Source organism: Motacilla alba, chromosome 6, assembly GCF_015832195.1.
Source record: "Motacilla alba alba isolate MOTALB_02 chromosome 6, Motacilla_alba_V1.0_pri, whole genome shotgun sequence".
NCBI lineage: Eukaryota > Metazoa > Chordata > Aves > Passeriformes > Motacillidae > Motacilla > Motacilla alba.
The window spans coordinates 13,748,512-13,776,101 of NC_052021.1; the positions used below are offsets into that span (position 1 = coordinate 13,748,512).

Consider the following 27,590-nt stretch of genomic DNA (forward strand, 5'->3'; position numbering starts at 1 on the left):
TGACATTGAAGTGAATTTCTAGTTTGGATCTTTTCCTTGTTTTTAATTTTAAGGTTAGGGATTAACATTTTCAACACATCAAGTTACAAATGTAGTAAGCATGGCTTCTATAGGCATCTTCTAGTAAAAACATTTGCCTCCAAGTCTTCATTTGTGAAAATGTGATGTCTGACAAAAGGCAAAGGTCATCTCAAGACTGAACCTAAGACTGAAGTTACAACTCAAAGAACTAATAAGACTGGAGTGGTTCCTTTGAAATGCCTATTTAAATTTTTTTTTTAATTTTGTAGGCAAATTTATGGTAATCTCGAGAATCAAAAATGTGCCACATATGGAGAAGATGGAGCAAAGGAAAGAGAATGGAACTTCTTCCTAGATTACTTTACTTTAACTATCATGCTAAATAATAGTTCATTTAAGAAATTCAGGCACAGTTCCCACTTAGGAAAAAACCAAGTATAGGTAGCAACCCCACGTGTGAAAATCATGCCATCTCTTGAACCAGAATTTCAACAGAACGCATCTAAAAATACAATGCTCTGTATATTTAAAAAGAAAAAAATATGTTTGCATAAACAGTAATACACATCCATGCATGTTTTTTAAATAATACCCTATCCATGCTGCTGATACAAAAAAAAAATATTCACAGATTTTCTTTGGGATTTTCTAGAATCAGAGACATTTAGTGTGAATTCCCTTCAAGCAGATTTCAATTAGGTCTTTACCATATTTAATTCTAGGTACATAATCCCCCAAGTGAAAACAAAATCCAAAGTGGAAGAGAATTTATTCAAATTTCATTCCAAAACTATTTTTGCCTCCAAAGCTTTGCTAGGAAAAAAACACTCCTGAAAATGATACAAATGGTTTTGACATTAGGAAAAGTAAACAAGCAAAATAAAGATGGAAAAATCATGCGGTCAGTTTGCAAGTGCTGTTTATTGTTTGAGGCAGGGTTAAAGCCTTTTATAAAGACAAGAACATATATGAAAGCAGACTGAAAGTGACATTAGGTTATTCTTAACACCCCTATTCCAAATCCTGCTGCCTATAACATTGCCATAGCCAAAATGCGTGGAGGCTTCAAAACAGACACCATGATAGGAACTAAGATTGCTGTTATTTTGGTAACCAAAACAGATGACAAGTGCCCGAAATATTTATATTAATATTTTTGAGAAAAAGGCATGTAGTTTTCATTTATCTGGTATCTCCTTGGACTCGCAATGTGAATTGGCCTTTCATTTGTAGTCATGTATGACATTAGAAGAGGCATGACAAGTGGCTAGAACATGCTTTCCAGACACCAATCAAACAGCTCAGAGCTCCATTTAAACTACAAGCCGTGTGAACTGGATCGTTCTATGCTCATCAGTGATTTTAAGTATCTGTTAAAGATTTATTATATACTTATAGAGTGAGCAAAGGCTTCCATTTACTGAGCGAGGCCTAAAATGCTGAGCAGCAGCAAGCTTTCCTTTGGCACTCAGCCAGTGCCTCACTATTTCATCAGTCACATCTGCTTTCACGACTGGCTTCCATGTTCAGTTCACTTCCACCTGTAATGCCAGCTGATAAAAGCCCCCAAGGTAGACAGTTTCTAAAGACTGGTATTTTATTTTTTTTTAACCAGGAAAGTGAATGAAGTAATCTCACCAAGTAATTTCAAACAAACCAAGGACAGCTAGGCACTGATAGCTCTCAGCTGGGATCAATATGAATGGGTTTGGAACAGCCAAGAGGTCAGAATTTCTGCATATTCCTTGGCCAATCCCATTGTATCAAGTAGAATTTAACACAATATATGCATGAAGTATGGGACTTTATTTTTTTCCACAGTAACAAGTTAATGATTCTAAATAAGTCCATCCTCTTTATCAGAAAAGCAGGAAATTTGCCATGCCTTTTTCTTTTCTTGACTTAAAATTTGACAATAGCCTTTCTTACACAGATATCAAAAGGTAGGTATGGTCTCTCTAATATATTAGTAAAGCTGCTAATTATGTTAATTCCACCAGTTACTTTTGTTGACTTTTTTCCCCTCTGAATAATCACACCCATCTGGTGGCAGATTTATATCACTCCTTTTAAGCACTTTTGTTCCCCAAATTTAAGCATTTAGTTCTAAACATAAACCCTAAAAGTTAAAAATAGCCTGTGCAACAAACCAGGAATAATACACACTGTCAATATCACTACCGAGGACTTCTTCCAAGTGTAAACAGTTAAGCTGTGACATTATTTTGCAACATAAAGAAATGTTCACTTTTCTGAAGGTAAGAGCTAGTAAACAATGAGATGAGATTCAAGAATTAGAAAAATTTGTTTGTCTGGGAAATTACTAAAATCTTTTTCCTTTGCATATAAATTGCTTCTATACAAACTGACATGTGCTTTGCATGACCAAAATGTTTTCACGATATATATTTTTCCCTGCTGAAAGAAAAAATAATCCATCTAGGCTCATTTTGGGGGTGGGTGGGTGTACTACCAAACTGTGAAAGGATTTGTGTAAGCACATATGAGATGATAGAAACACAAGCACTTAATTCACAGGGGAAAAAAATAAGAACAGATAAGGGCTTTTTCATCTGAAATTACAGCCTCTCTCTTTTATAAACACTTTGATATCAGCATCCACTTTGGCTCAACAGGCCAGGCAGAGATAAACGCGGTGCTTTTGGAGGCGCCATGGATGGAGCGGGCTCAGTGCAGCCCCAGGTGTGACCCCTGCTCTCCTGCGAGCAGCTCGGACCAGGCAATCCATCACCGTGCTCCCCCTGTCAGGCCGGGTGCTCGGCTGCAGCTGTCTGTCACACTGGTGGATAGGACCTGCTTAAAGGCAATCATGTCAATCTCTATGTGACTACTCAGACTAAGATAGAAGGATGATCTTGACAGGCTTGGCAAAGTCAGCAGAAGGCACTAGAGGACTTTAGTTACATGCTTAAAATGTAGATGTGATTTGTGCTTCTTATGTGGAGGGATTGAAGAGGCACAAAACAGCGCTGTGTTTTATAGCTGGTCATCTCGGATGAATCTGTTGCCCTCGGAATGTTTTCCATAGTAAATGTAGCGACATTTCCCCAAAATGCCTATAATAAAAAGGAAATTAATTACAGTTAGGATTGAAGTAGAATAACAAGAAATAAAGCACATAACTTGGGAAATTTGAAGGAGGAAAAGGAGCAGTTTTCTCTTGTCCTGCAAAAGAAAGTTTGTGCATTTCAAATATTCAGTATTACCATTTCAATCAGCAGCTTTGAACCCACTGGAAAAATGTGTTCAAATACCTACACGACCTATCTTGTTAAACATACATCCATTAATATCTTCAAAACTATAACTACATAACACTGAAACATCATACAGCATGTTTTAAATCAGAGTACCTCTCTCCTGCTTCTAAAAGAACAGAAAGCCTGAGATGAAGTTGTATTTTGTACTCTCTACTGTCTCCCTGCTATGTGTTTAAAAAGTTTTCCTGATGAATGAAACCAAAAAGAAAAAAAAACCAAAAAAACAAAAACCAAACCAAACCAAACAAAAACAAACAAACAAACAAATAAAAACAAAAAAAAACCCAACAGCAAATAATTACAGTTTAATGTGGATCCTGGAAAAAACCTGTCAAACTTTTCCAAAGTCATACTGCAAGCATCAGAACCACCCTTGTTTTCAGTGACAGAGAACTGAAGTGAGTGGCTCAAATCTATATGGGAAGCCATGCACAGACATGGGCCAGAGCAATTGGCCTCCCCAGACTCCAGCATTTTTATACATACAAATAAATAGTCAATAAAAACATTTTGAAAGTATCTTTCCAAACAACATTGCAACATCCCATGAGCAAGATACAATTTAATTATGCTAAATATTGGCACGTGTGGGATGCTTTCAATAATTAGCCATAATATTGGTTTTGGGAGGCAAGGCACATTATTCAGAGTGAGTACATGCAGAAAGATGCCTGAGGAAGCCTTAACTGCTATGGGTGAGACACACATACCTGCAAATCTCACTACCTTATTCAAAAGCATCCCCTCTGGTGGTACTAAGTGGTATGTGAAAGCGTAAGTTCACAGTTACATCCCACCTGTGAACATCCTCAAAGATGCTAAATTTGACTAGCAGAGTTGCTCTTTGAGCCCTCAGACATGTATAGTCAAATTAAAGTCATCTCCCATGAACAGAAAGAAGGTGGAAGGGTCTCCTCTGCCTAGGGAGTGTCTTACCAGAGCAGTCACTGGTACATATCCAGCAGTCACTGAGCAGTATCCAGCTCACTTCCATAAGGGCAAACATAACGTATCCCAAAGGAGACAAGCACTGCCTTACATAAAGGGTAAAGAAGGGGGAGGAGTGGATCCTCAATTCTTTCTTGTTTTTAGATTTCCAGAACTCACACAGCTGTTACTGTTCCCACCTGCAGTATGAATTAACTATGCAAGCTTTTATATTCTGTGCCATTGTTTTCCAGTATAGTGTCTGGATATAGTTAAGATACATAAGATAAGCTACTAAAGCTTTGGAAGGCATGGATCACGAAAGATTAATCTAAACCTATGCTCTTCTTCCTCTCTAAGGCATCATGATGGTAACACGTTCCTATGAGGGTTGTGGGGGGGAAATAGATTGGCCTGTCGTTTGTTGTGAAAAACATTCCTCTTCAGGATAATACAAATACAGTGAGGACCATACAGTGCAGTGCCTGATCATTTTCCCCTTCTGCTTAGGGATTTCTTCAATAATTTCAATTTCAGTAATTTCACTAGTGAAGCAGTTTCCTCATGCAAAAGATGATAACAGCATTCCTAAACAAGAGTCTAATGACAACCAAGTTATTCTTTCCCTAAACAGATATGCCAAGTTGGTAACAAGGACATTTAGAGCTCTAAATGCAAAGGATATGAGCAGTTTATTAACGACATTCTTTGGACTCCTTTTTCACTGGCATTGATAAAAGTCTTGTTTGAGGTCTGCTGCATTTCTTAAGGACTGGAAGCAAGACTGTTTATAGAGATGCTGGTGAGAGAGTGCTGTTTGATGAATGCTGGAGACTATAGCTAGGTGTCAGTGCTTAGAAAATGAGGCAAGGACATGAGGTATTAATATTGTCAATGATCTCCTGACAGGAAAACAGATACTGTATTCACCATCAGATTTAAATAGACATCAAGTGCATTAATGACAAAAGGGCAGACTTCAAACAAAGGGGGCTGTATGGTGCTGTGCTGAGCCAGTCTCCAAGTTGGCAATAACCTGATCTGAAAAGACACTGTCAGGGCTACAGACAGGCCTGGGATTGTGTGCGGTGACAGAAAACAGAGATGCTGACAGAGATACCGGTGCCATATTATGCCAAGTATATTCTAACACTGTCTCCAGTCCTAACTAAATCTGACATCATTTCCTATCGCTTATAGTATCCTCCACTGCTCTGGCAGAATATTTCTCCCCAGACATCATTACAAACTCCACTGTAGTTTTAAAGTTACTGGCAGGCCTGTGCTGTCGTGGAGGCTGGGTCTAGAGGCCTAAGGATAACCTCAGTCAATCTAAATTTGGAGTTTGCTGGAGAAGTGCTCTCATTTTCACTGATATCTCAGCTACTTGAGGTGATCTGAACGCTAAAGTGTGAGGAGCTGTCACCTTGAATAAAATCCTTAAAGTAAAGACGCTCTGTTCCTGGGATGTTCAGCAAAGATGTCGGACAGTCTGGCAGCAGGAAATGAAATCCAGCTGCTGCTGCTCGCCTGGGGATAAAGGTGCTTGGGCTAGTGACAGTTAAAGTCAGCTGAAATTTTTGAAATCCTGCAGCCTACAATTGTTTAAATTAAGGAAGTGTTGTCTCCGCTGAGATTCCCTACCCAGGCACACAGCTGTGATTCGATTGCCAGGCATATTACACATGCTGCTCAGAGAGCCTTGATAAAAGCACAGTTGAAAATGTTGCCATGAGACCTTGTTTATCATGAAGGTTATTTGTAAAACAATAATCTCGCTCATAAATTAAATGCGGTGACTGGCATGGTTATTTGTTTTGCTTTGTTTTTCCTCTTTATGTCCCACCTCCCTTTGGCAACCACAGAAATCTCAGAGAACTGCAAAATGTTTGTGTGCTGCAATGAGAATTTTTGATGCTAAGATATGTCACATGTGAATTTAGGAAAGCTACTGCTTTTTTTCTGCCTATCTGCTATGGTATTCCTTCTTTGCAGGGCTGCGAGTACACTTGCTCTTTTGCACACAGACAAGGGAAAGAATGAGAGGAAAACAATACATCTGTGGCTGTTCTTGTGTTTTTAATTAAAATATCCAGCATTGGCCATAATAAGCTAAGTATACCCCCTATACATCAAAACAATACACAGCATCCAGAATGAGGTTTCTGCTCAAGGTTCTTAAGAAATGACAACACAAGGTCTCTTGAGGGATCATCTTCCCTGAATGAGGCTTCTAATTTTTCTTAAGTAGCTGATTCCACCATCACCACAAGCTGTTAGAACTATAATTATGAAAAAACTGCATTGGGAAGAATCATTTTTAAATTCACTCTTTATCTTTTAAATGTTTCCATCCTTCGGAACGGATGTTCTAATTATGCTGGGTAAGTAATGACCTTGCAGTTGCTTGCATGTGCTGTGGTATCAGTCTTTCTTCACAAACACATTGTAATGTCAGCAACACCAGCCTTTCCTTAGCTGAGGGAAAACCCAATTATCCAAATAAATAAATACATACATACATGCATACTAAAGCATGTGAAAAAGTTCAAGACATGTTAGCTCCTTTTAAATTTGGCGTATTTTGCAGAGAGCTATGGTGATTTTACACCTCTATACACTTTGCTAGAGCAAAAAAATGGTTTGCAGATGTATCATATCAGAAGTGGCAAAAACAAGTTGCAATGGGAAGTGTTAGACCTATAGATCATACAGCCTTAGTTAGTTACAGGTCAAAATTCATCTCAAGCCGACAGTGATCTAAGGGAATTGTTGTCGGGTAGCATCTTGTTGCCTTTTTCCTGCCACATTAATACTCCACATTTGGAAAAACCCACCTCTCAGTCATCACAGCTCGGGCAGCTTTCAGCAACATGGCTTCCTCCAGTAGCATTCAGTTTTCTTTAAAAAGTAATTACTAAAACTAAGTAGTCAAGCCAAAAAATTTTGCCACCCCCATCCAAACCTATTGCCACATCTGCCCAACATCCCCACCAGGCACCCATTTTAACATCAAATGTTTTTAATAAGCCCCTCTGCGAGTGAAAGCAGCAAAGTATTCACAATTAAATGTGTTTGTCAAACACTGGTCTGCAGTATCCATCAGGGAGAACATTTCAGTTAACAGCCTTCTGCCTGTCTTTCACATGGACTAACCACAGGGCCCGCTACTAGGAGCTGCGGTCAGATGAAGTGTAGCACTCCGTACACAGACTCAATATTCTACTGGAATTCCACTTCACCTAACTTTAATTAGAGCACAGTACCTAAATCCTCCACTGCCAATTTGTATTTGATCCATATTCATCTCTTTTTGCACAACCTGCTGTTGCATAGTTTTGCTATGGGCTATTAAACAGCTGCCATGTTCCACCAAGAAGCTGGGTGCATTTCAGTGTGGTTATACTACCAATCTGTAAATTGTTTTGAGACCCTTCAGGATGAAATATCAACGCTATTATCATTTTTTTCATAGGCACTTGGGCATATTCTACAATTAATGAACAGAAGCTGTGAAATTCCCTTAAATATTAATATAAACTTCCTATAAAGGAAAGTTATTCCCTACTGACAACATTTAGAGGAGAATAAATACCTATCTATGAACAATTTAAAGTCTATAATGCTACTGATTTAGGCAAAACACCTCCATGAGTCAAGTTAATTTAAAACTCTTAAAAATCTTTTTATCTAAGGGATATATAAAGGTGGGGGGGGGGGGGGGGCAGGGGAGGAAACAACAACCCAAAAGCAAACCCTTTTGTACAAGAGTTTAGTAAGTTTTCAGTTTGTATTTACCTACCTGGAGAGTCTAACAACTTTAACAAGTTGTCTAGTTGACAACATATTTTCAGTTCCTTTTGGTGAAACAGTATACTTGTTTCTATTGGATATGATCCAGCCTATGAATTCTCTGCCACAGGAATCTGAGAAGATCCCTTGGAAGACAAGAAAAGGTACAAAGGATCATCTGAGTCACCAAGTACTCCCCAAAGCAGCCAAGTGTGCAACCCAGAGAGATCCACTCAGACTTGCACTCTGCCCCAGCGAACAAACCTCTGCCAGCGTGGGGAGGACTGAGCCCACGAACTGCAGCGTGACACAGGACAAGAACAGAAGAGTTGCAGCTGTCCTGGCTAACGTGATGGGCTCTCTGGCTGCTACCATTTCATCTATTTGTTGCAACCACATTTCCAGATTGCTCCCAGCTGGAGTCAAGACACAGGAGCTTGACTCCTTAAATCAGAGAAGAAGTAGCAACAGAAAGAGGAGAATACAACAGACAAGAATGCCTTTGGTAGTGCCACAGCTAAATGCAGAGGAAAAGAATCTTACAATGACCTGAAATACCATAGCAAGAAACAAAACCCAGATAAATTCCCTAAAATATTATCATAACACACTCACAAGTGCTCACATAACAAATGCACAAATATTAATGTTCCTTATGTTATAAATTAATTTATTATTTATAAATTAATTTATAAGTTAATTTATTTTTAAGAGGATAGAAACACTAAATGTAAGCAAAAATGATGCATAGTTTCTCAAAAAGTAGCTATGCATAAAGGGGTGAGGTTGTGCTTGAGAAGGCTGGGGACAGAGCTAGCTGTGGCTAAGGCAAATTCCTTCACCAGGGCCACAGTCCTCACAGAGTGGTCCCCAAATACTCCCAAAGAGGTGCCTGTGAATTAGGGATTGTGGTCCATTGCAGGATTCCTGGAGGAAGAAGACATACCTTCAGTAGTAAACTGCTGATCCTGACTCCCCCCTCTCTCTGAGGGTAACAACATTCAAGGAAGGTAACCTTCCCATTCAGAGGAGATGAATTACCTCTGCTCTGCTCCCTGCACAGGGATGCCGAAAAATGATAACATTTTCTACTGGACACCCTACAGCATGGGGCACAAAATGGTCTTTCAGACTGAAAGAAATTACTGAAAGACACAAAATCAAATCTGTATCCAGTCTACAGCCATGGTGTTAGAATTATACACCTAAGCTAGAGCTGAGAGGAATCACAGAAGGCAAACTCACACACTGAATTATTGCAAGTATCCTGCACAGACAAGTGCTGTGACATGTCAAGTCTCACTGGCCTCTTTGTGGGAAGGGGGAAAAAAGGGGGAGTATGCAGGGAAGTGAGAGTAGGGGAGGGGGGAGCAAAGCAGTCAACAGGGAGGGGATGTTGGAAAATTTTGCAATGAAGGTGATAGGAATACAAAGATGTGAAGTTTGCATCCCGGGCCAAGGAAGCTGCATAAATGTTCAGTGTAAACTAGCAGTCAAGCTGATGTGTGATAAAGTGCAGCCTGCTGTAAATACACTTCAGGGCTCCCAGTGCAACTAGGGAAGAAACTTGTAATTTGGAAGAAGGGGGAGAAAGAAAAAGTAAAAAAAAAAAAAAAAAAAAAAAAAAGCACTGCAAGCTTTTTCTCACATAATCTGTTACTGGAAAATTGAGAAGCTTGTCCAAGTCCGTGGGAATAAGCTGATGAGCTGATACTTAATAATAAACCATATTGTGTCATGGTGCGGAGTCATCTAGATCCATTCAGGCCACAAACTATATTACTTTATACAGCCCTGGCTGACATACATTTAAAGTCCTCTACACATTAAGGAGCCATTAGGCTGACAGATTAAAAGTTATCTTGGAGCTAATGTTTCCATTATGCGTATCCTGGCATTGGAACAATCAACACACTGTTCCTCAGATGTCATACTTTGTTTAAAAAAAGGGTAGGGGGGAGAGCAGGGGGAAAGGAGGGTATCCTTCCCTCCTTGAATGACATTGACATGATCAGCTTTGATCTGGGCATGTGCTGTCTACAGATTCTCTACTGTTGGCTAAAATAGGAGCATTTAGGGCATAATACTTTAAATCATTAACCAGTTCCATACTCCTCTGGGTATCATTGCTACAATTTAAGGTTCTACGCTTGGGATTTCTTTGGAATCTTTCCATGCTCATTGTAACTATCATCAGAGAAATATGTTGGGGGGTTGGAATGTCTCTTCCTAGTGAAAATGAAACAAAAAGCACGCAACAAAAATACACAACCAAATAAAAAAAAGGCCAAAGCAAATGCTTTTGTCTCTTCAATGTACCTTTAACAGTTTTGCACCGTTACTGTCACGGAGAGAATTAATGCTGACTTTATAATTAAATACTTGCTGTGAAATATGTTGAAAAATTAAAGCAGATTTTTTTTTCAATTACTCAGACTCATAAATTTTGTAGTTAGCTAGATACTGTAATCAAAGAAACCCAAGTGCACAGAAAGCATCAGAGTGCCAAATTTTAGGGGTGGACTGATGCTTACATTTGGATATACTGAACGCCCTTGAAGGGGATGGAGGAAATGAACTATGGGCTCGCAGTCCTCTGGGTCTCGATGTAACTCATTCTCCCCTCTATGGTGTGAAGGAGAGCAGCAGAGTAAAGACAGAAAGGGCAGTACACGCTCCTGGCGGGTCGGCTCCAGCCGCGCACCGCTGACCCCGCCGCCGCCGCGAGCTCGCTGTGCGGGCGGGCCCCGGACACTAGAGGGCAGCAGCTCTATGTGCCAGCCCCGCCGCGCCGCGCCGAGCCGCGCGGGCGGGCGGCAGCGCTGTGCGCGCCCCGCTGCCGCCGGCGGAGCCTGCATTGGTGCCACCGCTGCTCGCAGCCTCCTGCATTGGTGCCACCTCTGCTCGCAGCCTTCTGCATTGGTGCCACCTCTGCTCGCAGCCGCCTGCCTTGGTGCCACCGCTGCTCGCAGCCTCCTGCATTGGTGCCACCTCTGCTCGCAGCCGCCTGCCTTGGTGCCACCGCTGCTCGCAGCCGCCTGCCTTGGTGCCACCGCTGCTTCTGAAAGAAGCCAGCCTCTCGCCCAGGAGCCTGACTTCTGCTGGGCTCAGCTCGGGGAGCACCGGGCTGTGTGCTGGTGGCGAGGCAGCGCTCGGAACAAAAGGCTCGCAATGCTGTCGGGGGAGAGGCGACCGCCGCCTCCAGCGTCGGAGGCATTTGTTATTCTCTCGTATTCACGGCGTAAATGCCAGCGCTGCTTCGAACCACCTTTCTCTTACTTTTGTTAATGCAACGGTGCGACCGCCGACGTGATGCAAGAGACACTTTTTACATATTCGGAATGATGGAGGAAAAGGAGGCTCTAAAATCCCTTCCCGACCATGTGCGTACGAAAGTTCAGCTGTTCGGTGTACACTCAACATACAATTTAGGAGATTTTCAGTTAATTTGGCTAACATATGCAAAAATGGCCTTTCTGCTGGCTGCTCTGTTCTTTGGGCTACATTCTAATAATAAAACTTACACTACTCAGCAATGGAACTAAACCATAAAGAACGACAAGGTCATTAAGAAAACAAAAAGTGACTATAATTAAATCATACTTCACAAACCTTAACCATGCACAGATTGCATTAGCAGTAAAATACGAGAGGAAAAAAGAGGGAAGTAAGTTCTTTTAGTAACTGTGATAGAATTAAACAAATGTACCATGATTTATGGGGCAGAAAGCAAACTTTTGGAATAATTGTTCGGAAAGTCTGCAAGCATTCCAATAAAATTACAAATTCTTCTGTGAAAAAAATTTGAGCAGCAGAGCCCTTCTGGAGAGTTTAGACATAAATTTGGCTCATCTCATGAGTAAAACTTGCTTTTGGATCTCAAATGTGTTCCTGCTGCAGGAGTTCACATTAGGGGGAAAAAAAAGCCATAGAAAATTCAGTCTGGCTCAACTGGTTTGAAATTTCTCAAGAGAGTCATCTGAAATAAAGACAAGTTGCTTTTTATTTTTAAAGCTGGGAAAGAAAGTCTCTCAAATAAAATTAAAGAGCATAATTAAATAGTGCTGCTGTCACATTATGATACAGTTAAAGGAACCTTCTTTGTCTGCCATTACTTGCTCCTTTCCACAAGCCCTTCCTCAGAAACAACAACAACAAAAGAATTAAGTAATTGCTAATGATAATATTACTATGATTTTTTTTCCTAATACAAAAATAGGTGTTTTTTGAGAAGCAGGTACTACAAGGCCCTGGATTCCCTTGATTTCCAGCAGAAGTTGAAGGCATCTGGTACTTTGTAAGACACATTCAGAGCCCACAACAATGGGTGAGCTCCTTTCTCTCTTCTGTCACTATTACTATTTAGCATCAAGTGTAATCAAAAGTGCATCTGGATCCAAACACAAAGTATTCAGAAAATATGTAGTTCTCTGGACTAAGTCTGGGCTTGCCTCTTAGTAGGGTTTTGTTCTACTCTATATGACATATAGCACCATCTGCTATTGCTAAATAGTTACTGGCCATAGTCTGGTTCCCAACCTGCCTCCAGTATCGAAAGCCAAAATATTGTCATCATTTTCTATCCTCAACTCTTTTCCCTTTTCCTCAGTCTCCTTATAAAATATGCTAACGGGAGGGGGCTGAAGGTTAAATCACAGTGGCCAGTAGAACATCATTTACAGGTGCACTTTTAGTCTCTATGGAAGCTTTTGCTAAAGATAAAAAAATTGGGGACTAAGAAACAGCTCTAGAGGCACATTAAAACCCCTCCATTAGGGTCAGAGTCATTAAAGTTTAGTTAAAGCACTAAAGACTTTTGAACAAGTATTCTGCTTAGTAAACATTTTCCATCAGAGCGTGGCTATTGGTGAGAGCTTTTGGAGTGTGTCAGTTAATCAGTGTTCACCTGCTTTGACAGCTTGAAATATTACTCACTTATTTGGCTGGTTCAAATTTGTCAGACTTGACTATGCCACAAGTTTACCTGTCCCCATATGAAAAAGGAGCTCACTGGCAAAATGTTCACGATGGACCTAATAAAACACATGTGGCTAGAAAATAATCAAGCAGCAGTGACCACTGTTATCACTCAGAAGCACAAAAAAAGAGTGACTGTCTTTGAGACCACAAAGCTAAACAGGAAGCAATGACCTGTTACTTTACAAATTATCCTTTAAATGGTTAATGGAAGAATAAAATCTCCACCACACTCAGAGGCATTAAATTGCTTGGTTAAAGCTGCATATATATTTTGGGTGTGTTGAGTCATTTGCTGGTACAAAGAAAAGAAAGGCTTAAGACAGAAGCTGTCCCTCAGTCCCAAGAATGTTTTGCAGCCAAGGAAGCCCTTCTGCCACAGGAAGGCCATTTAGGCAATACTCTTCACCTTTGCTCTCAGAGTGGGTGCTATTAAAACAGAAAGTCCTCTGAAGGTAGCAGGTAGTCTGGGATTAGACCATCACATGAATTCACAGCAGGAAAGCCAGTCACACACAGCCACTGTTTGGTTAAATGTATTCAACAACAGGGCACATGAGTGCTGCTGTTAAGCCTGGGGCACCGCTGAACAGCACAAACTGCCCTACAGAAGACCTCAAAGATCTCAGAAGTAATAACAAAAATTATACAAGAAAGATCTTTTCAGGGATAAGGAAAGCTTAACCACTTACGTGTGTGCAGTGAACCCTGTGGTCCTTTCAGAGAGGCTCCTGGGAAGCAGCGATATGCTACTGAAGTATTTCAGTCTTTGGGCAAAACAAGCTTGACATCCCTGTTGGCATCTCTGCTGAGAACAGACACTGGCCTTACTCAGAAAACATCAAACGTGACTTTCTGCTAGCTGTGGCAAAGCTGAATACTGAAGGCAGGGGAGGAGAGGTCACAGAGGAAGCAGTAGTTAACGGGGTAAAGTGAGTGTTATAATCCCCAAATTGCAGTTGGACTGAATGTTTGCAGACAATCTGCCTGTCTATACCAAGACAGCCTCATTTTTCTTTCTTCTAGGAGAGGGTTAAGTATAATCTGAAGCCTGGAAAATGGCTGCTGTTGATACTAGTGAGGCCTTCTCTTTAACTAGATCCTTCAGGAAAAAACAAATTAATCAACAGCCAGCTGAAGTGGGTTTAATGATTGCATTCTGCATACAATCAGCTTTTCCCTTTTCAAGGGCCATCAATATGTCAAGGGAAGACATATCTGAAGGATATAGCTCTTAACATCAAGGTTATCTATTCTCCACAAGGCTCCCACTCCTTACTGGGCTGATACTTTACACTGCCTGTGTCTAACATTTTCATCAACTCTGCAATCAATCAAGGTAATAATGTTGTGCAAAAAATCAATTAACAACGCAATTAAACTTTCCTTATTATCTCAAAGGGCTGAAATAATACCTAAAGGGAAGATAGACTCACTGAATGCAGACATCCATAACCCAATGTGAAAGTGAATTATGAGGTTAGACAGATGCAGGCATGTACTGGCGCTGTTATTTTCAAAGGGATATATCTCATCCAGGCAGTGTATCAGTCACCACCAATCCCATACCCTAAAATTCCAAATTACTTTTAAGAAATATACGATGTGCAATATCCATTTCATATTCTCTTTTAGAGATAAACCCCCCAAAATCTGAACAGGAGTATTATTCAAAGACAAAATGATCTTTCAGAAAGAACATAAAATATAAAAGCTATAATAACATTTACATCTGTATACCACCCATGTCTGTAAATGCAGGTCATCAATTATACCTAATCTGTAGTGAATAAGGAACAGAAGAAGCAGCACAACATTTAAAGCCCAAAGGCTCAAATTTGCAAATACCTTGCATCAAGTACACTGAAAGAAGAGCCCCAATATAAACACATGCAGCAAAACCAGCAAGGACTTAAGTATCATTCCCTGAAAATAAGACAGAGTGCCTATATTATTTTGTAATTACATTCAATCCTCATGGAAACATCATTCCCAAGAGCTGAGAGTTTTAAAGTACATTGAAAACAGACAATTAACCCCTTGCTGTTGGGAGGATTTGGGTTTTAGCATAAAGACGTTAAGGAGAGAGGTGCTCAGCACACCAGCACAACAGAGTTAATATAGTTGAGAACCCAGGTGCAATAGCTTTGTTTTGAAGATGACTGGATAAGGATTTCAGGGAGGGTGGGGAAAAGAGGAGAGAAAGAATACATCTAAAATTAACTATGAAATGAGTGATCTTACTACTCCCCAGTGACAAGCAAAAAATATAATACAAAGAGAACGACCGTGACCAAGCTAGGTATTTTGTGGGGTTTTTCGACACCTATCATTTCATATTGCACAACCTAAGCATTTCCCCTCAGCCCCCCCTTACTCATTTCCCAACATACCCACACACAGTCTTCACCCCAGGTTGTTTTGATTTAACATAGGCAAAAAGATAATGAAAACACTTAAGAAAAGCCTATGTCAGAATGACAAGCTAGGCTTACATCCTGTAATAAGCTCAGGAAAATTTGGATGCAGAAAAGATTTCCTTTACCCACTGCACTTTGAATTCCTCTGTTAAAGGACGCTCCATTTGTCTGTGTAAGGAGAGGTGTTCTACAAAGCTGTTCTCCCAGCAGGGTTTGCTTAAGCACATAACAGCTGCAGTTTAGAAATGGTCTATTCTTACAATTAGCTCATGTAGTGCAAGTGGCTTGTTTGGACCAAGAACATGGGGTTTTTTTTTTGTTGATAATTCTCCCCAGTTTTGTCTTTGTCTTGTACTTCCTGCTCTTCCCCCTGTTACCCCCATTCTGTAGAGTCAGTCATGGGTGAGATACAAATAAGTGAGACTAAAATTTTCCACAAATTTTGAAACATTACAGACTTTTCTGCATGTATTTGGGGTACTAATATTAGTCGAGGATTAGAGAATTCAGCCATTCCTCTCTTAACCTTTAGGAACATAATTAATATGTTTTCATTTTCAATGACTTCATTGTGTGTCTATCAACTGGAACCATTCCTGCTGTGTATTTGATTCCACTGACGATGGGGTGTGTTGGATTTTAAATGATGTGCTAGCACTTCTGTTCCCTATATACTCTAGTTTATGTGTTATTCATGACTTGCATTTGGAGACATGGATGATACACAGATGTAAATGTTATTAAAGCTTTTGTGTTTAGATTCATTGTGAAAGACTTCTTTGTTTTCAGATAATTCTTTTAACCATCACAAATAACCACCAATACATGAAATCGTCTTGAGACATTTTTCTTTCCTGTTAAGGTTTTTGATGAAGAGAATTTTTTATTCTCCCAGAGAATTTTTTATTCTCCCTAGTGTTCTCTCATCATCAAAATAAAATACAGGATAAATTGACAGACAGCAGTTACACCTGCAGGATAACATAGAAGTAAACCTTTTTGTCATGTGCTCATTATACAAAATCAAACCCAAAAGTTACTTTATTTTTTTAATAGCTGTCAGGACTGTGGCTCCCAGTTTAAGAAGGCTGCGACTGGCATTATTCTCAAACTGCTTTCACCCTTTAACATCACATTTGTATTCACATTTGTATTTCTAAGGAATTTAAAAGGAAGATAGTAAAGAAAAAGGTACTTCACCAAATCATGGTTTCCTATCTCCTTTTTCACTTAGATTAAACTAATTTTAGATCATTAGTTTTTTAACACCATTTAAGTATTTTGAATATATGATAGACATACTGTGCATCTTTGTTGCACTGGTACTATGTAGGAAAAAACTGAAACACAATATGTACTTAAATGCCTGGTAAGCATCAGCCTTGGAAAACATCACCCAGCCAGCAGTCAGAAGTAATTTTTTTTGATGGACAGATAAAACACTATTAAATTTTTTCATTGTTACTTATTAAGGCAAGGGGTGAGCTCGTAGATTTGTGTGTCTGGACTGGTAAATCTTCAAGACAGTTGTGTGAGGTTGCTGTACGTAAGTACATATATGGCTTTGAACTGAAACAAAAGTGCTCTCAAAAAGCCACATTTAATCACTAATAATCCTGTCAATTGATAAATCCTTAGATATTTTCTCTCAATGAAATTGAAGCTCACTTTAAATGTGAAGTCTTGGAGTTGTCACATTTTTTGCTTTAAAAGAAATATTTTATAGCAGGTATTTTTACTTTTTATGTCTATTTTATCCATTAAGCCTATAATAGCAGCAGCCTCTCTACAGAACTTAAATATTCAGGCACTCCAGCAAAAGGGATTTCATTGTCTGAAGTTCAAGCTTCTTGTAAATATCTGACTCAGACTAATTTAGTCAAAGTATAATAGTTTGATGAAGAAAATAACTTATTAAATTTTCTGATTTTGGAGTAGTGTGTTGGATAGTGGTGGCTTGCACTCCCCAATGTACCATTTTAAAAAGAAATTCATATTTTGTTGTGAATAGTTATTGAAAAGAGAGATTTCCATCTGACAGAGAGAATCAATCTAATGTCACCCACTCTTTACCTTCAATTTTCTACTAGCACCACCTATGTCTGGTGCAATCTTGTTAATGCTTTGCTGTAGATACCTGCTGTTTTATTTCTCCTGCCACTAAAGCTTACTGCTCTTGAGCAGTTTTGGAAAACTGCCTTTGAGCTTTATGAAACAAAAGACAATTTTTTTAAGCTGAACCAAACTGTAAATTAATTCTGCAGGACACTGCAATGCTGATTTTAAGTCTTTGATGCTTTATTGAGGCAGCAAGGTTCCAACCTTTCTCTTCCCCAGTCACAGTGAAGACAGCTCAGGACCACTCAGTAGAGCATTTCTAATGGCCAAAACCCAGGAAGTCGTGGCTCAGCTGCCTTGCACTGCATTCCAGGCAAATTCTAGCCATAGTGGGGAGTGGTCATGCCATGGAAAGAGTAACCCACTCCCACTAGAGCAGGATATAGGGTCAGGACAAAGTAGTGTATCTGGAGCATCATCAGATTAGGCCATACTTAGTCCTTGAGATTAAGGTGCTACAGTATTTGGGACATGTGACAGGGTAGAAGAAGAGGGGAATTTAAAAAAAGGCCATTTTTATGTGGTTTCAGTCTTGTGCCACACAGTTTTTCACCTTCACAGATTGTCTGGCCAATTTACACATTTCAGTCTTTTACTTTTCATGGTGTAAACACTTACTTTTTGGGGGGCTTGCTCAAAAATGGAAATAGCTTGTCAACCAGGAAAGTAGATGAGCAACATTTTCAGATGCTCTTCAACAATTTTTTGTCATCAGAAAGCAGTGTATGATACCTTCTAAACATGACACCATAAATCTACAACATTATTGAGGCAAATACAGATTAATTCACAATTCAATATTAGTAGCCACCTTAACTGAACAGAACCTGATGCAACATAAAAATAAGTTGAGATAAATTTGTTAAAATAACAAATTAAAAAGGTCTGCCTACCCTTTCTATCAAACCAGAAGCATGTTCGCTGCCTGTGAAATAATATAAAATTTTTGTCACTCCCCCAACCAATGCACTTGTCTGGCTTAAATAGCCTTGGTATAGGCTTGGAGATCTTAAAATAGGAGGGCAGTCATCAAACTTTCACCAGATGATTCACTGTACTGTTAAGAGCAATTATTTAAAGGTTTGAAATAGTTTTGACAGTTGATGAAGTCAAGAGAACCAAGCCAATCACCAAGAAAGCAAACAGGGACCCACAGGATTTCAACCATCCTCCTTTTCTGATGTGTTTTCACAGTATACATTACCAGAAGCTTTATGAGATCACTTCAAACCATCAAGGGTCCATCCAGGTAAGATCAGCACAAAATGGGGTACTAAAACAGATTACGGAAAGTGGGTACAAGATCTTCTCTTTTTCTATTTGAATTTTTAGTTTAACAGGGAAAAGGTCTCTCTTCTCATGAGACCAAATGATGTAACAACATTTTTCTTGACATAAAGAAAATAATTTCATGTGGTCTTTCCCATAGCCATGCAACTGTGCAGGCCTGGTGACTGTGGCAATCTTGCATAGCCTCCTTCTCCATTTATAGCAAGGATGGTTAAGTTCTGGACACACATGGCTCTAAAATTTATTGAATTCAAGTGCAATTAATATCCAAGTCTCTGGGAAGCTTATATAAAGCTATTACTCTGTTCAAAGGGGGAAAAAAAAAGACCATCAAATGGTTATACTGAAAGTTATTTTTCTGTTTTTCTTTGTCTCAAAAAAGAAAGGGGGAGGGGGAGATGACTGTTCCATAATTATAAATCTTCTGAAACTGTAACTCAGGAAAAGACTTTTCAAATAAAATGTTTCCCAGAAAAGAATATTTGGCAGCAGTTGGCTCTTGTTTTCCCTAATAACCATTAAAAGTCTGCCCTAGTAAACCATTTTACGGCAACGTTTGAAATGGTAGAGTTTACATTTTATTTAATGAATAGTTGCAGAGCATTAAAGCAACATCTCGTCGGCAAAACAGCTCCTTATCCTCGCTTTGTCTCAATTGGTTTTTTTACATTTCATTTTCAATGACATGTCAGCCGTCTCTCACCAACCTCAAAGGAAAGTTGAATGCAGGGCTTACAAAGTTAAGCTGACATTTGCTCTCTTCCAATAAAAAATATTTAGTCCATTAAACATAAATACCTGTCATTATGATACATGGACTGGGTACAAGCCTCCCGTTTCCCTCTGATGTTTATTACATCCAAACAACTGCAGTGCCTGCATGTTTTCAACTTTAGTGTATTGATTAAACTTTTAAATGGCTGCCATATAACCCAGGGACATCAGGAAGATTAATTTGCGTCAATGTTCATCTGTAATTCATTAGCCATTTATTCTTTACAACCACATGGGCTATCAAGAAAATGCAGGCCATTTTTCACTCTGCACAGGCTTGGGAACAGATCCTGAAATTTGTGCTGCATACAAATAAGCTCCCCAGGCCCGGCCACTTAAACTGCTTGGCTTTTCTAAAGTTAAAGTTGGGAATAACAGCAGAAAAAAGGGAACATAAAAAACCAGAAATGGACAAAATATACGTCCTCAGGGTACTAGGGATTTAACTGAGTTTGTCCACTGTCTTTTCATCCATGGATTATGGTTTCTTATTTCAGTCAGATTATAATAACTGAAACTTGTTACTGTGCAAAGGCCATAAATAAAATGAGCTGTACCCCCCCTAATATCTTCTAAGATGCAGTTACTTGGAGAAAGCTGGAAAGTATAAAGTATAAAAAGCTCATGCCTCAAGGAGGTTGTAGCCGTGAATCTAAGAAAAGGATGCAGCTTTAACCAACTCTCCCATTTATTGTGGATTCCAGTCTTGCCTTTATTTGGGAAAATGGCCAGCTAAATATTGGTATGCTTCCTTAGGGTAGAGGCAAGCCATCTGGCTCCTTGATTTGCCCTACTGACCCCCTTGGCACAGTATGAAGTGCATATTAAATAAGGAAAAGGAAAGAGAAAAGCCATAAAGCAAACAAAAATGCACATGAATTTTACATTTACAACATGGAAAGATCAATGAAATGCATCCTGGTTTCTTTCCTCTCACTACCTATAAATTACAAAGTAGTGTCACTCTGCTAGGTAGAGGCATAGTGGTACAGCAATAGAGCCATTGAGCTTCATGGTAGTAATCGAGATTCCAAAAATTAAGCTCTCATAAGACAAATCCAACAGGTTCCCTGTTGCGAACAAGAATATAAACATAGTAGCACCCTGTAAGAAACACAGAAATCTTCACGTAGGTCTAATACATCAGTTAGGATGTAATCATCTCTACTTAACAGCTATGGTCACTATGCTGCCATTTAAAAATGTGGATTATTAAAAAAAAAGGAGATAATTTGCTTCTAAAATCAGTTATCAGCTTACTGTTAAATATCATCCTGGGTGAAAAGAACACTGGAGTGAGCATCCTGCTTAGTGTCATCCTCCCAATGTAAGGCTGATGCCACGCCCAACCCTCCTGCCTCACCCAACCTCTTGGCAGCCACAGCAAGCTGGGATCTCACCACAGGCAGGGAAGCAGCAGCCTCTCATCACATCCAAGGAGCACACAGGAGGCAACAGTGCATTGGAAAAACCTGAGCTGTGGAGCAGTGATAGATTTTGGCCTACACCTTCCAGCAGCTCCAAAGAATTAAATGCTGCCCTGCTATTACCTTTTCACCAAAAATCAGCCATTTGGTGCTTGCCTCTGCAATTTGTATAGCAGTGCTTTTATAGACAATCTGCAGGTGGGATTGCTAAGCAGCATTTCTGTCAGTTGGCTGGCTTGTAAGTGCCCCAAAATAAGTGACCCAAAAAAAAAAATAGAAGAAAAGTATGAGATATACAGGGATATACTCAAAGCGACTTTTGGATATGATTCTGTATTTTATTACATGCTTGAAATTTAGACTGAGTTCATTGAAAGATTCATTACGGTTCATCAATCTCACAAGCAAACCTGACCTGATTTGTGGTTTCATTTTGCACAAATACTTACTTTTAATAGGCAGGAGAAAATTAAATGAGTTTTGGTCAGATATCTGGATTCCTTTGAATCTGAAAGTTGAGTCAAAAAGAATGTTGGGAAATAAGCCAGTTTCAAAGCCATACGCATAAGGAAAGAAGTTCATTTATCCAAATCTGGATAGCTTTATGCTGTACACATAACCTGAGTCACTTTGGTCTGCATCTGCCCCACAGCACAAGAATAGATGAAATCTCAGCTCCAACCTTTTATTTTGATTTTGTCAGCTTTAGTCATACCTTCAAAATAATTTAAATATAATTTGTTTGGAGTAAATTATTTTTCTACTATGATGGGAGACATACTTTATCAATGAAAATATGTGGATACCAAGTGAGTTGAAAATATTGCAAAATTTACCTAGCCTAAGTAGAAAAAGGATGTAGTGCTAAACCTGTAACTTACAGTCAGAAAAGAAAAGCAAATCATAGCACAACTATGAAGTTTCTATCACAGTAGAAAAAAAGAGAGCTAATATGCAAAAAAAATTGCAGGTGTTTCAGAACAGAGCCATTATAAATTCAGTAGAAAATTTTTCAACCTTACTTCTGCAGATACTGAAAGCTACCTCATGGTGCTCACTAAACAAAATGTTTCCTTAGAAACTTTATTCTTTGGTTCGCTAGCATTAACTTATAGTAGAACATAGTTAAGATGCAGCCAGACCTTGGGGTTCAGTCCTTGAAAGTTCCCAGTATAACATATCTGAAACACCAATGACACAGTAAAGGAGTAGAAATCCCAAAAGGAGGCTCACCAATCCCAGATTCTAATTAAATCTTGACAAATTAGGTACAGCAGCCCAGGGGATCACAGCCATTGTGTTCACACCGTAAAACCTCTGTCCTGGGAATGTCCCTTGCAGGCTGCAAGCCACAGCCCTGTGGCACAGGAACAGGTTATTGTGGCTCACCATCACACCCGGGCTCTCTCATGCTGCAGGAATCTCCAAATGGGAAGACTAGGTGGCTTTGAACTCGTGCTTACACTGGGGGGGCCTAAAGCAGCAAGCTCAGGACTCAGCCATTTGTTTTCATTTTCATATAATGATGTGTCTAGCTCTCATGGTTGCACAGAAAACTGTATCAACTCGAACCATATGTTAACTGAGGCAGCAATATGTTCTTAAATTGGCAGACAGCTCAAAATGACAGTTCAGCAAGATGTGAACTATTTTCAATCATCTCAATAGGGTGTTAACTCTAAACCCTAAACATTGCCTGTATATATATTTTGTTAACCATTTCACTACTAAATACCTTAAGCAAGATAGCTAAACTGTTCCTCCACACTTCTCCAAGAGAGAATATCCCAACTCCTGATTTGAAAGAATGCATACATATAAATTGGCCTAGTTATATAGTTTGCTCAATCATTTTTAACATCTAACAATCAATGTATTTATCCTTCCACAATCATTAGGCAGTGAAGTGCTGTCATCTCCTTTTTAGAGATGGAGGAAAAAATGCGAGAACATGATAAAAAGGAAACAGAACAGAGATCATCTGAGCTTAAGCCTTTTGTCTGAACCAGTAGATTAGCCTTTCCTTTTACACGGAAATTATATGGAGACAGCGAAAAATCCGCTGAATTAAAGTAAGTAAAAGAGGCTGAATATTTAAGAGCAGTATTATCCATATATGTACCAGATTTAGTTTTTAAAAGGTTGTGTGCAGTTCAGTTTAAATTAATTCAGTGCTTTCAGTGAATGCCACAGAATATTCAAGGATTTGCTCAAGTTTAAGGCCAGCTTACTATAGAGCACAGAATCTGTTGCTCTTACCTCTAGCTGGTCAGTTTTGTTAATACAGTGTCTTAGCTTTAGGCCATAGTACACAATAAAATAAAAAAGACTAATGCAAATTTTAAATCTTGCAGCAGTTTGCCAAATAAACACAGGATCTGGATTAGTAACACTTTTTAAGATCATACATGCCTAAAAAATGTACAAAAAGAAAATAATAAGAGTTAAAAATATATTATTTTTTAGGTCTCAATACCTTTCTAGCTTTTTTGATTCTTTTGTTTTTGTGGCCAATCAAGCCAACAGTGTGGCAGCCAGTGTAATTGAAACTGTTTTCCTACCCAAAAAGTACTTCAGGTTTTGAGTCACAGAAGTAAATGCATCTAAGCCAGGATGGAAGTTGGCTATTTATTACTCAGGTGACAATATAGGTTACAAGAAAATATACAGTAAGAAAAACCTTCAGCCTGACTGGACTGTATGGGCAAAGATAGCTGTGTCTCCTGATACCAGCCTAAGTCACTTTCAAACAACTAACTGCAAAAACTCTGTCTAGTTTGTGAAGTATTTTGTGATGAAAGGCGCTCTACACATGTAAAATATTATTACTACATTTGCAAAATGAAATTTCTAAAAGAAAAAGCACAGAACACGCCAACAACAATAAAGCAATCAATTTCAATAGGATGCAATAACTTGCAATAAATTGCTTTGTAGACAAGGATTAAATTGTTTCAGCACCAGCCACCCAATCCAACTTAACTAACAAAGAGAAAAAAGAAATGAGAAACATTTGCTTAAAAAGCTCATAACTGTCAGTGTGTTCAGAACACCAGCATGTCCTGCTACACCTAATACCTTTGTCAAGGTGGCCTATCTGGAACTACTCTTTCCCATTCCCTGCAGACTTAAGCTGCAGAGTTTCCCTGCAGACTCCCACTGTATTTGCCAGTACTGGATCTCTGCTTGGGGTCTGAGTTTGAGACAATCCAGATCCACACGCACAGCCCCCCTTCCCCCGCCCCCCCCTTCAGTATCACTCATCGCAGCTTAAGCTTGTCTGCCTTGCACTGGCAGTGACCTGGATGTTGCACATGCTGCAGTGCAAAGAGAGAACAATACCAGCAGTGAGACTGCTCCTGTGATGTTGGTTTTTCATAAAGATGTGCTTAACATTCTTCCAACAACATTATTGTTATAATATTTTTTCCGTGCTCCAATTCTACAAATCAGCGTTACATTATACTGAAGAAGTGTATTTGGTCTTAAACCCGTTTATTAAGCATTCTGTTTGAACAATGGATTTAAGAGATTTGGTTTGCTATTCCACAAGATATTTTAATAAATCAGCATCTTAATTCCTAATACTTTCTTCTATTAATACATAAGACTTTAAATTTCTCTTCTCCACCTTGTTACATGCTACTTTAAGTTTTGTCAAACTGAGTCTCAAAATGACAGTGTCAAGCATCCAGAAGAGGGATGATTGTCCATTTATATCATGGTCTTTGCCTTCTTCTGTGTAAGACTGGAAAATTAGCATGAACATTTGGTAGCAGGCTGTAGCGTTGTCATTCATCTTCATTTCCATGGGACAGATCAGTTAAAGCCTTGCTTGTACACAAAGCATTAAAAACATTTCTCCATGTTAAGTAATAACATAGCACCTTGATGCAAAGTGGTGACTGAACCACCCATTGGGATGCAGTTACAGGAAGGCTTTACACTATGTAGCACAATTCTATGTTTTTAATTGCTGATCACTCTGCTGCAACATGACTTATGAAAACAACTGCATGGTAAATCCTGAGTGTCAATGAAACTTTTATGAATGTTCACATGATGATATCTTCAAATGAATTTAAAGTATTTTATAATTAAATTTACAAGAGTACCTAAATCCCATTTTTAACTAAATTAAGTGCTTTGGGGGGGGGGTGGGGGGGGGGTGGGGGGGTGGGAGGGAGTACACATAGGCCTAAACTGAGAAAGATATTAGACTGGCAACAAGAGAACCACTCTGCCTTTTTGTATGAACAGCACAAGATTCCTGAAATGACATTGAAAAGAAGGAGGCTGGACCTGTGTTCTACAATATGCTGCAATGCTGGTCCACACCCATCCCTCTCTATTGGGAAGAAACAACTTTCTATTCCACTTCTTTAAACGCTTGGGCAAGAAGCTGCACAGACTCTTAAGGGACAAGCTGGAGGGACAAGCTCAACTCCCTTGGTTCCCCATGGGGCACATATTTGCCCAGCTGGAGTGTGGCCTGGAATCAGGACAACTGGGCACATCGCTGAGCACGGTGACCCCCATGTGATGGAGAGCTAACAGGACTCTCAACAGAGATCATGGTGTGAGAGTGGAGGATTAAAATAAATGCCAGATAGCACTGGAGTGATGGAGGAAACCTCTGTTTGATGGCATACATTCAGATCCATCCCTGTGACGGGCATGATGTTCCCCTTCCACCGGGTGTTTTGGATTGAGTGTGTCTGTGACTGCCACAACCTTCTCTGAGTCCTGTGCTGCCCACTCAGAGACACACTCTCAAAATACTTGGATTTGCAAAGCACAGGAAGCCAAGGAAAGACTCAGCCATCAAAGCCTCAGCACATTCAGAATGGCAGCTTCTGCTGACACATACAGCAGCAGAACATTAAGTGCTTAGGTAACTTCACCAATGAAAATATGGACAGCTTGAGACTTCCAGTTACTTATGCACATGTTTAATGTTTTATGCATTGTTATCTGCTCTTAAAAGCTTGAATCACACTCATCTTGCCCTTAGAGCTTCGTGCTTAGACACTTTAAAAACACCTGCTCCAAGAGTAGGTGTGTGTATATATCTATATCTAGAGAGAGAGAGAGAGTATGTGTATATATCTCCTGCATGCTTAGCTACTTCTACTGCCTTCACAAGGGGTTGGTGCTGTTGGAAAATGAGCCCACTACATTAGTCACATAAGCTGGGATTTACAGCTGAAGTTCTCAAAAGAACTTAGCAGTACAACTGTGCTGGGTATTCAGAAGGCTTAACTCCCATTAAGCAATGAAAAGAAGCAGCTAGCATCAAAAAACACTGTGTGTCCAGCAGCTTACGCCGCTCTTCATTGACTAAAGAAACTGGAAAATGGGCTCCAATAAAATGGTCAAACTTACCTTAATTAATATGTTTCCTTAATGTGCCATTATTCAAATTCAAAACCATTTGAAGTTTATTGCCGTTCATGGCACCCTGAAGAGGGGTTTTATTTGCTGAGCATTCAGCAACTTACAGTGCTCTCAGTGAGAGATACTATATTAATTTCTCCATATCCTGGGTAACCAGTCTCACCTTCCAGAGAAAGCCAACATTTTCCCTAGTCTTCATTTCTGGAAAGGAAATCTGGTCCTCATTCATATGAATTCTGCTTGCAAATATCACTCAATATTTGTGTATTTATTTTAGGAAACAAATTATTTGGATAGTTTGGCTGTGGTCTAAAGCATTTATAAAAATAGATTTTTATTCTGACATGGCCTACTGACTAGTTCCAAAACTCAGGATTAAAATCCAGATATCACCAGCTGAAAACCATTCAAGTGCAATACAGGACACATGATAGCGGAAAAAAGGTAGATGCAGCATTGAAGATTTAAAGCATCAAAAATGTCCTAAAAACTGAGTTTTCCTGTGGTATCCATGACATGCTGGTGTTTAAAAAGTGAGGGGAGAAGAGACTAGTGAGCCAAGAGGAAAAGCTGGTCTTTGAATCTCTGTTCCTAACTAATTTGTTTCGAATTCTGCCACAGTCTTACATGTGAGAAATGACATTAAGGGCAAGGGGTGATAGTGCAGAGATAAAGCAACAAGAAGGTATTCAAAATACTTGCCAAGAAAAAAGCACTCATCTGATAAAAATTTAGACAGGAAGAATGCCAAAAACCAGGAAAGACACAACGGAGAGATTTGATGAGGTGATTGCTGCTGCAGTTGTCAGGCTTGTCAGTAGAAAGGGGATGCCAGATTTTAACTCAAAAATAGTGTCAGCTTAAAAGTTGCCTTTTTTTCACCACATGTTTCTAATTAACATAACATTAGGAACTTACTTCTGGCAACTATAAATAAAACTGTTTGGGACTTAGTGTAAAAGATTAGGTAGAAGAGTTTTTCAATATCTTAAAAGAGAGGAAGAAAAAGAAACCTGTTATGAAGAGAAAGCCCCCAACAACTTGTGCCACAATCCAACAATAACCTCAGGATGGTTTTGAATTTGAATAATGGAGCATTAAAAAAATACTCATTAAGTGAAATTTGACAACTTTAGTGAAGCCATTTATCTGTTTTAACTTGAACA

At 39.3% G+C, this 27,590-nt stretch overlaps 1 protein-coding gene across 1 annotated transcript in view; it reads right to left on the reverse strand.

Moving 5' to 3' along the window:
• Nucleotides 1-923: 923 nt before the first annotated feature.
• The window catches only part of LRMDA (leucine rich melanocyte differentiation associated), a 607,167-nt gene continuing 580,500 nt past the window's right edge, over nucleotides 924-27,590 (reverse strand). The window contains exon 7 of the mRNA XM_038140882.1: nucleotides 924-3,098. Coding sequence (XP_037996810.1) covers nucleotides 3,019-3,098 — 80 coding nt within the window. The 3' untranslated portion in view covers nucleotides 924-3,018. The remainder of the gene's footprint in view (nucleotides 3,099-27,590) is intronic.